This window comes from Clarias gariepinus, chromosome 18, assembly GCF_024256425.1.
Source record: "Clarias gariepinus isolate MV-2021 ecotype Netherlands chromosome 18, CGAR_prim_01v2, whole genome shotgun sequence".
Lineage (NCBI taxonomy): Eukaryota > Metazoa > Chordata > Actinopteri > Siluriformes > Clariidae > Clarias > Clarias gariepinus.
The window spans coordinates 28,771,560-28,782,500 of NC_071117.1; the positions used below are offsets into that span (position 1 = coordinate 28,771,560).

Here is a 10,941-nt window from a genome sequence, read left to right on the forward strand (position 1 = left end):
ACCACTTATTGATAATCACATGGACAGGTCACACTGATTGCTGGGTGATCATGGTCACCACTAGGGGGCAGAGTTATATTTACATACAGTGCCTTGCAAAAGTATTCCTATCCTTGAACGTTTCCACTCTTGTCATGTTACAACCACAAACATAAATGTATTTTATTGTAATTTTATGCCACAGACCAACACAAAGTGGAACATAATTGTGAAGTGGAAGAAAAAATAATAATGGTTTTAAAAAATTATTTAAAAAATACAAATCTGAAAAGTGTGGCGTGCATTTCTACTTTGTTAGTACCTTGTAGAACCACATTTTGTTGCAGTTACCTTTGTGGTCTGTCTCTACCAGCTTTGCATGTCTAGAGAGTGATGAGCTCAAGTTCAGTCAGACTGGATGGAGAGCTTTTTTAGTTTTCTCAGTTGGATTTGAGTCTGGACCTTGACTGGGTCGTTCCTACACATGGACCTGCTTGGGTCTAAACCATTTCAGTGTAGCTCTGGCTGTATGTTCAGGGTTGTTGTCCTGCTGGAAAGTGAAGCTTCTCCCCAGTCTCAAGTCTTTTGCAGACTTTATAAGGTTTTCTTTCCCTGCTGTAGAAAAACATCTCCAGAACATGATGCTACCACCACCATGCGCTTTATTACAAGTGTATTCCGTCGCACATAGTTTTGCATCTTCTTTTACATGTTTGCTGTGTCCCCCACATGTCACAATCTTTAAACTGAACTTCATGGCTTATGGCTTTAAACAATGCCTTTCTTCTTACCACTCTTCTATAAAGGCCAGATCTGTGGAGTGCAGGACTAATAGTCATCATGTGGACAGATTCTCCCACTTGAGCTGTGGACTTCCGCAGCTCCTTCACAGTTACCATGGGCATCTTGGCTGCTTCTCTGATGAATGCTATCATCGCCCAGGCCTGTCAGTTTAGGTGGACGTCCATGTCTTGGTAGGTTTGCACTCGTGCTTTACTCTTTCCATTTTCAGATGATGGATTGAACCGCAGCTTTACTTAATATTATTTTCTTTTATTTCATCTGCAGGTTCACACAACACCACAATAAATTCAACAACACAATAAAGAACGTACCAACAGCAACTTTATTTCAAGTGTGACATGATTTTGGCACTGTTGTGGTTCTTTTTAACGTCCATAATAAAGTTATCATGATCTCAGTCTTGCATTAAGTCGATGTTTAGAGACTCCGCTGATCTCCGTTTTTGTAAACAGTAACGTGTGAAATGTTAGCATCCACCATCACAAGGCAACATCACTCATCTGTCTCTATCACAGTACAGTGGGATGTTCTGCCACGCGGGTCTTAAAGAGTGTGATCTCGTCCAGGTGGCAGAGTGGCATTTCCTTGATCAGGTTCCCGAGGTCCTCGTGGAGAAGCGGGTACACCACCACGCTCAGGGCCGGACGGGATGCAGACAGACTAGTGGAAGAAAACGACAGAAGTGTTTAACACCGAGTCTGGTTGTTGAGATACGTGAGATTTATCACACCAGATTATTCAAGCACATGTAATTAAATGGCAGACTTTATGGCAGAGAAAAACTAAACAATATCAAGACTCTAAGCCGAGACGGGAGAGAATTGGGCGGAATGCATCAAAGCATGCGTTTAAGACACTGTTAACAAATGATTAAACACCATCAATGTTTATCTTTGATGTTAAAATATTGACATGACTTAACACCGACCGGCTGAGCAGTGCACTCTGCAATGTTTTACAGGACACGAGGGTGCCTCCGGTAAACATGTGGAACATCATGACGTCCTCACACTGCTGCATGAAACCGTCAGCGGCCGCGTGCTGGAACGTTCCGTGGCGCGAGACGAGACAGAGGCGCTGCAGGAGGCGACAGTGAGCGAGCGCTTCAAAGAAGGATGAGTTGGCGCTGAAGTACGGCTGCTCCAACCTGTCGAGACGCACACATCATCGATTATTAACGTTAAATTTCAACCTTAAACTAAAATAATTGTGTGTGTGTTCATGTTTGTGTTCACCTGAACTGCCTGAGCTGTTTGCAGTGTTTGAGCGCCTCCTGCAGAGCCGCTGTGTAATTCACAGTCTTTAAGGACCCGAGGTTAGCCAGAGATAACGCCTGAAGGTCTTTGCACCCCAGGGCGAGCTGGACGAGCCCGGTACCTTTCAGGACCCCCGGCAGGTGAGCCAGCGTAAGTCTGCGCAAAAAGCGGAGCTTTCCCAACGCTGCCAGCTGGGCGTCTCCTACCTGGAAGGACCAGGGACAGGCGGCGGGATCCTTGCGCATGGCTGGCTCGTATCTGGGCATGGCTGACAAGAAACCCGCCCCGATCAGTTCCAGCTCCACCAGATAGGTGCAACCATTTATCAGTGGGCGCAGGAAGGACTCTGCTTCACCTTCCTGTTCTTCCTTTAAACCATCCGTGCTGTTAAGAGTAGGCTGGTAGGCTGGAACACCGACGCGGCGAGTCTTCTTCAGCCCGAGCAGTAGCGACTCAGAGGACAGCTTTGTCGCTAAATCGGGTTTGTTGGCTGGTACCGGTGGCCCATGTGACAGCGCACACGCAGGCAGTGCAAGTGAACGGAGATGATTAAAATGCCCGAGAGCGCCACAGAGATGCCCGTCCAGCTTATCCGGAGTACTGTGGTGGTAGTGTGTGGAGGACAGATTGAAGTGGGTAAGATTGGGGCACAACTCGGCAAGAGTCCTGACGCCCTCAGCGTCCACTTCCTCCTCTGATTTACCGCGCAGATTAAGGCTGCGCAGGGGTGAAAGTTCGCACCCGGCCCCCAGCAACACACACAGTGGCTCAAATCCCCCAGTCCCGCACCGTGACAGGTTCAAGTACAAAGGACAACCTTTTACTAAAACCTGCCTCAAGGCGGCGCTGTCTAACCATGTGTGCGGAAGCTGAAAAGCACTGAGCGCCCTCCCAGCTGACAAAATGCCCTCATTTAGTAAATAAGAGAAACCAGGAAAGTGCGGGGCAGAACCGGGGATGGCGACAACCAACCCAGTGAGGCTCTTGGGTACACACATTCTAAAAGCGGCCAAGTAGAGACTGAGCAACTCGCGGTTGACCTCGCCAGGTGCCAAGTGTGCGGAGAACCATTGAAGGTTGTGGTAGCGCGGCATACTGCTTTGCCCCACTATTAGTTGGAGGCGCGCGGTGCGCTCGTGCCAAGCTTCGGCCACTTCCAAGTACAGACTCAGGCTCTGTAACGCACTGCAGCATGGCACCACACCATACGAGGGCGTCAGGAGGGTCTGTTTCAGCTCGCTGAGCTGCGCCAGTGTCGCTCTGCCATCCGTGCCCAGCTCCTGCAGGTCAAATCCTGTCCCGATGTCGAGCGCCAGCGAGCGCAGCAGCCGCAGCGAGCCCAGAAGACGCGAGAGACGCGCAGGAGTCACACGCCAGCCTGATACATCTAACCGGACGAGTCCAACGCAGCGCGTTACAACGTCCAGCGTATTACAGGCCAACCAATAGCAGCCGCTTGCATCCAGAGTTTGGACGTCACGACATAGCTCCTTCAGCACTCGCTTCACAGCTTCATCAGACGCCTGCGGGAGGAAGCACAAAACAATAAAACAACTGTAACAGGGAACGGTGGAAAACTTCACAAATGAAGGTCTATCCTGGTTTTAGTGCTCACTCTGTACTCTTTATGAAGCTGTACGTGAGAAATCAGGCTCTTGTCCTGACACAGGCTCTGAAGTTTGCGACAGACGCGGCTCACGCTGAGCACCAGGTCATGACTGGGGATGTAGCTCAGGATGTGCAGCAGGATCTCGTCGGAGAAGTCGGAGATGGTGACGAAGGATTGACAGATGCTCTCCGGAGAGCAATTAGCCTGAAGAGCAGAAGGACAAGCCAGGGCTGAGAGGTGTGATCATGATTAAGGTAAATACATTAACATCACTTTAATCATAATGTCCATCTGTCGTTTTAGTCTTACACAAACATCCGTCATGTCTTCTGATAAAATTCTGCCTCGGACGACTGGCGCTGAGAGGCTGTGTTCCTGAACAACGTCAACATTAAGCAGCATTGCGTGACTACATTACTAACTGTAATATAGTCACACATTAACCTCAGATGACATGATTAGATTTAGTGCTGTCTGGCTGATGTCGTGCACCGTAATCGTGCTCAGAGAGCAGATTGAACTATTGGATCTTTTTCCTTATGTTTTTATTATTTTCTACCAGACTGACTTTCCTGCATGTTGTGTTGACAATAGATAGATAGATAGATAGATAGATACTTTATTGTAGCAAGGCTAGGTACATAATAGACAATAAACATGTAGTTTCAATTTACAGACCGTCAATGTATAGTTAAAAAAAAAAGAAAGAAAAACCTGTAAAACGACCACACTACAACAGAATTTATAAAAAGATAAAAATAGTATAATTATATTAGTGCTCTCACCTCGGTGACAAAGTGAGTTTGACATGACACTATTTTTTATTATACTTAATGCTTGTTATCCCCTGATCCATGCTTTGTTTTTTGTGAATATTCATAAACATTTATTTTTTCATCAGATCAAAAGAAACATTTGCTAAATACAATTTCATCCCCTTTTATGTGTCAGTATAGGTAACATTTTTTAATTCAAATGTTTCAATGATATTAATTTGCTTTTCAGATGACACAAGAAATATTGCTAAATGAATTTGACATGGTTACGGACACTACTGTACAGAGTTTTTGCTTTTTACGCTTTTACCAAAAAACATCTCTCATGGACTTTTAACTGTATAGGTGTTAACAATAATTATTGGGCAGATAAAACACAATTTTAACTGAATAAACTATAGCTTATAGTTTTATTACATACACATAGAAGTGTGTGTTGTTAGCGATTTTCAAGGGGAAAAATCCTTAATTGTGTGTGAAATGCTTTAATTTAAGCAACAATTGTCACGCTTCTAGAAGCATACACAACTTTTAGTATTAATACTCATAAAGAAATATGACTAATTTCTATTTTAAATGATAATTGTTTGAAGTGAGATGAATAAAGAAAAAAACTGAGATTTTGGGGGCACGAATAAGATCATCTCTCTAAAACGACTGACGTTAGAAGCTCTAAATGTTTAGGGAAGCGAGATCGGTCATGTCCATGATGACAGATAGAGACAGGCGTGTTTCTTTGGTCACACACATGTTCTGTATTATATGTAAAACATAACAAACAAACAAAAATGACTTTAGCACCGATATATAACATACATATTGTGTGTATATAAACATATAGATAGAATAAAATTAATATGCAGTTATCAGTGAATGAATGTTGGTGGTATTAGACTGTTGAGGTGCACTGAGTTACAGCCACTGCAGGTGACAGCCAGGCAAAAATGAGTGCAAAACTGAGCTCAGTGCAGATTAGAGAATAAATGAGTAAATAATAAATAAGTAAACAAATGAATAAATAAACCTGACTGCGAGCGTTATGAAGAGGAGAAACATGTAAAACTATAACTGAGGATGATTAGTGTTATACTGTTTATCTGTCACTCATTTACACCAAAAACACAGAATATTTCAGTCAAAGCTTGAAATAAATATCTACAATCTCTGCTTTAAACTATCACGACTGTAATATAATATAACATACACTCGCTACCTACCGGTTCGAACGGGTTCTCCATGTCAGGGAGGTCAGTTCATTTCATTCACACAAACATATATATACATTATATACAAATATAACCGCATGTTGATGTTTATAAAGAAGGAGAGAGAAAAACACACAGCTTGTGATGATATGATTTAGTCGTTAACGTGTGAACTGTAGTTCCGCTGTTTCTCTACGCGGTAGGAACATAATGACAGACGTACCAACTTCCTGTGTGTCGCATCAAATTCCTTCCCCCGCTTGTTAGCATGATTTATTTATTATTATGAACTTAAAATGAAACAATAGCCAGGGAAAACCCGTTAAAACAGCTAACTCTAAACAAAATATAACCAATATTTACTATTTATGTGGTGATATCTGGTTAATATTTGTTATTAAGCACTTTAAGCACGGGCTAATACGGTACAATACTGCACTATAGGGCAGTGCAGTCTTATCCTTCTGTGTGTGTGTGTGTGTGTGTGGTGAATGTAGAGAGATCTGAGAGTCAGCCCTTCTAGACATAAATTTTATTACTGAACGAAAACAATATATTAAATAGTTTTTTAATTTTAATTAATGTTAATGTTAATGAAGGTATCATATACATGTTATGTTTATATTTACATATAATACTTATACATACAATTTTAATGCATTAAATAATAAATTATATAAAGCATTAATGTTATGTTACACTAATATTATGGTAAAGTTTTCTGTCACTAAAGGAGTCTCCAGTGTCAAGTCCTTCGTAACAGATTATTTCAGCACAATAGAGGGGAGTTTATTCTTTGCTCATGACACAGTGCCTTTTCTTATCTTATGAACATCAAGAAAGAATCAAAAATGTAAATCATTGAAGCCAGTGAGTGAATGGTTTGTTAAGAGCAGCTATAACGTAAGTGAGAACTTGAATGTACTTGTTTTGTAGCTGCTCCACATTACAACTATAAATGGATAAAATGATGTATGAAATGAATTCTTTATATCACTGGCACATTCCTGTCTTTTAATATTTTTTGTACATGCTGTTGCAGGGAAGTCATGTCCCTTCCCTTCAGGTTGGTAACTGTAACTCATACTGAGGCACAGTCTTTCCTTCTCTTGTAACAGCACGCCCTCAAGTGGATGATAGTAGGAATTGCCATCAGTATGACAACATCATGAGGAATCCATGTTTGCCTCATTTTATGCCCTAAAATGTCTAGTCTATCTTGTGCATGTTTGGATAGTGTTATTGTTGTTTGTGAATAATAACACACATGCAGTTCAGAAAGTGGCTCCATTAAACAGGACTTTAGTACGTATCCTGATCCTGGGACGTGGCGTCATTAGTGGACGGGGTGGAATCTGTTTTCTGTCTATGCTTGATATTTCCATCACCATGGACAGATTATTATTCCAAATACAATAAAGTAATTCAATTCAATTTTATTTGTATAGCGCTTTTAACAATTGTCATTGCCGCAAAGCAGCTTTACACAATAAAAAGAATTATTTAAGTTTGTATGAAATGTGAATTTGTATGAATCAAAATGGTCAGTTTGTCCCTGGTGAACAAGCCGAGGGCGACAGTGGCAAGGAAAAACTCCCTGAGATGGTAATAGGAAGAAACCTTGAGAGGAACCAGACTCAACAGGGAACCCATCCTCATCTGGGTGAAACAGAAAGCAGTAAATGATCTGCATTTATACAGTGTGTAGGGTGGGAGGCAGTTCAGCTATAATAGCTGATGTTAATTGATGTTAATATGGAGTCCAGGTAGTTATTGAAGACCCAGGTAGACTTGTAAGAAGTTCCAGTCCTGAACTATCGAACTGTCAAGTCCCTAGAGAAACAGTTGCCAACACCAGTCAAGGCCAGAACCATTTTCTAGGTAGAGAGAATCATTCCCAGACACCAGACGCATCCCAGAGAGACACACGGGGCATCCATGTGACAAGATCTTCAACCAGAAGCGGGGCACCAGGATGGGTCAGACAGGTCCGGAGGGCAGAGGGAGTCTGGATCACTGGCAGCTCAGGAACGACATGTGTAGCTCGACAGATCAGAAGTAATCTCGACAGAAGTAATCCCAGTTAACCGTATTCCATTACTGTAGATCCTTTTTGTATCTCTAATAGAATCGGCAAAAAACCCTACTTATCTGTAAAGAAGTTGAAAATGGGCAATAAACATCAGCTCTGGGATTATAGGACTGTTTGCACCACTAAACAAATTAAGTATGTGTAAAATGAGCATCCACCAGTTCAAAGAAGTTGAACGGCTACAGAGAAGTGAAGCTCATGAAGTTGGAAGTGATGATGATGATGATGATGGAAGTGCTGCTCAATTCTGAGTGTTGATTAATTTTCTGTAACAGATCTGACTGCAGCTCCAAATGTGATTCACATAACAGGTTTATTAAAGCGTTACTTCTTTTTCTTTATTGTTTAACAATGGCTGGAATCCAATAGGTCACATGACTGCCGACTGTAGTTCTCACCGTCCCTCATATTCCCTTAAACCTGATTTTCCAGACCAGCCTACCTTTAAAAACGCCTGTCCTTTCCTGATCTTGTCTCGTCTTGTCCTGTTTCTCGAACCCTTTGTCCTCTGTTCAGTCTTCCTCAAAAACAACACTAAATGATTTCTTCTTTCTACTCTCACTAGTTCTTGGAGCTGTGACATTATACTGTTCCCTCTGTAGCCTCTCCTGTATATACTGTAGTTCTGCATGAGAGCAGTACATGCTCAACAGTCTCACTTTCATGGCATGCAGTACGTAAATTATTATTAATGCACTTCTTTTTTGTTGTTTTACGGCGTTGGCATCCAGTATGTTGCCATTCAACTCCACAGACACAATTATTGGCACCCCGAACAATTCCTATAAAATAAATGTGATTGGAGCATTTGTGTAATTTTTACTGTATTTTATAAAGTTAATCAGAAGATGTAATAATTCCTGACTTCCTGTTTCCCTGTTGTATAAATATGACACAGAGGCTTATTTCTCTTTCCACTTTTATGGAAAAACACCCCATTCAAGTAAGGCAGATGTGTGTCGACCTTCATAAGTCAGGCGCCACTTGCCTAAACCTGCCCATATCTACAGTCAGAGGAATCATTAAGAAGTTTAAAACAACTGACAGAGACAAACAAGGCTGGATGAGGACCTAAGGTTTGTCTTGCCACCACGCCCAGTGAGGAGGATGGTAAAAGAAGTAAAAATATCCCCAAACCTCACTGTTAGACAACTGCATCAAAAGGGTGGCATCTTGGCGTCACAAAGTCTCCATAGCAACCACCAGACGATATCTACATGCCAACAAGCTGTTTGGGAGGCATGCAAGGAAAAAAGCTTTTCTCACCTACAATCACAAACATATAATGTATGTCTGGAGTTTACTGGGACTTCAACTGGTGCTGTGTGCTGTGGTCAGACCTCAGAGACTGAGATAGAGCTTTTTGGTAACAAACACAGTCTGTGCGTAAAACAAAAGATGAGTATGCGGAAAAGCACCCCGCTGTGAGGTATGGTGGAGGATCTGTGATGCTGTGGGCCTGTTTCTCTTCAAAGGCCCTGGGAACCTTGTTAGGGTGCATGGCATCATAAATGCCTTGAAATACCAGAACATTTTAAATCAAAACCTGATGGCAGAAAGCTAAAAATGGTTCGTCATTCGGTCTTTCAGCAGAATAATGACACAAATGGTTCCGCAGACACAGAATCAAGCTCCTTTCATGGCATCTCAGTCCCCAGACTTCAATTGAAAACCTGTGGGGTGAGCTGGAGAGGAGAGAGCATGAGAGAGGACCCGGGACTCTGGATGATCTAGGAAGATTGTGCAAAGAGGAACAGTTAAAGATCCCTCTAACTGTATTATCCAATCTAGTAAAATGTAAAATGAGATTAAATGCTTTGTACAAAGTATTACCATCAGGGGTGCCAATGATTGTGGCCACCATGATTTCATGAAAGAAAAAAAAAAAAAAAAAAAAAAGAAATCTTATTGTGGGATTTTTTTTTTTCCACTGAATAATTTTACTTTAAAGGTTGGATGTTTTTCTTTTTGCATTGTGGTTCTATAAGGTTTAAATATTTTTTTAATTTATTTATTAGAAGTCTAAGAACACATCTTAAACAGGGGTGCCAATAATAATGACCAGCACTGTATATATATATATATATATATATATATATATATACACACACACACACACACACAGGTCCTTCTCAAAAAATTAGCATATTGTGATAAAGTTCATTATTTTCTGTAATGTACTGATAAACATTAGACTTTCATATATTTTAGATTCATTACACACAACTGAAGTAGTTTAAGCCTTTTAATTATTTTAATATTGATGATTTTGGCATACAGCTCATGAAAACCCAAAATTCCTATCTCAAAAAATTAGCATATTTATCCGACCAATAAAAGAAAAGTGTTTTTTAATACAAAAAAAGTCAACCTTCAAATAATTATGTTCAGTTATGCACTCAGTACTTGGTCGGGAATCCTTTTGCAGAAATGACTGCTTCAATGCGGCGTGGCATGGAGGCAATCAGCCTGTGGCACTGCTGAGGTGTTATGGAGGCCCAGGATGCTTCGATAGTGGCCTTAAGCTTAGTGTTGGGTCTTGCGTCTCTCAACTTTCTCTTCACAATATTCCACAGATTCTCTATGAGGTTCAGGTCAGGAGAGTTGGCAGGCCAATTGAGCACAGTAATACCATGGTCAGTAAACCATTTACCAGTGGTTTTGGCACTGTGAGCAGGTGCCAGGTCGTGCTGAAAAATTAAATCTTCATCTCCATAAAGCTTTTCAGCAGATGGAAGCATGAAGTGCTCTAAAATCTCCTGATAGCTAGCTGCATTGACCCTGCCCTTGATAAAACACAGTGGACCAACACCAGCAGCTGACATGGCACCCCAGACCATCACTGACTGTGGGTACTTGACACTGGACTTCAGGCATTTTGGCATTTCCCTCTCCCCAGTCTTCCTCCAGACTCTGGCACCTTGATTTCCAAATGACATGCAAAATTTGCTTTCATCCAAAAAAAAAGTACTTTGGACCACTGAGCAACAGTCCAGTGCTGCTTCTCTGTAGCCCAGGTCAGGCGCTTCTGCCGCTGTTTCTGTTCAAAAGTGGCTTGACCTGGGGAATGCGGCACCTGTAGCCCATTTCCTGCACACGCCTGTACACGGTGGCTCTGGATGTTTCTACTCCAGACTCAGTCCACTGCTTCCGCAGGTCCCCCAAGGTCTGGAATCGGTCCTTCTCCACAATCTTCCTCAGGGTCCAGTCACCTCTTCTC

The 10,941-nt window shown here is 42.0% G+C and overlaps 1 protein-coding gene across 1 annotated transcript; it reads right to left on the reverse strand.

The window, feature by feature from the left end:
• Nucleotides 1-1,086: 1,086 nt before the first annotated feature.
• Nucleotides 1,087-5,782, reverse strand: fbxl18 (F-box and leucine-rich repeat protein 18). Its single transcript, XM_053476581.1, has 5 exons — nt 5,642-5,782; nt 3,655-3,852; nt 2,019-3,562; nt 1,712-1,930; nt 1,087-1,443 (listed from the first exon to the last, which is right to left on the reverse strand). Exons 1-5 carry the CDS (start codon nt 5,660-5,662, stop codon nt 1,293-1,295), a joined length of 2,133 nt encoding a protein of 710 aa, XP_053332556.1. The 5' UTR covers nt 5,663-5,782; the 3' UTR covers nt 1,087-1,292.
• Nucleotides 5,783-10,941: the final 5,159 nt, after the last annotated feature.

Coding starts and splice junctions, on each gene's coding strand:
- fbxl18 (XM_053476581.1), bottom strand. CDS start 5,662: ATGGAGAACCCGTTCGAACCG. Junction 3,563..3,654: donor AGCTTCATAAAGAGTACAGA/GTGAGCACTAAA, acceptor TTCCTCCCGCAG/GCGTCTGATGAAGCTGTGAA. Junction 1,931..2,018: donor AAACAGCTCAGGCAGTTCAG/GTGAACACAAAC, acceptor GCGTCTCGACAG/GTTGGAGCAGCCGTACTTCA.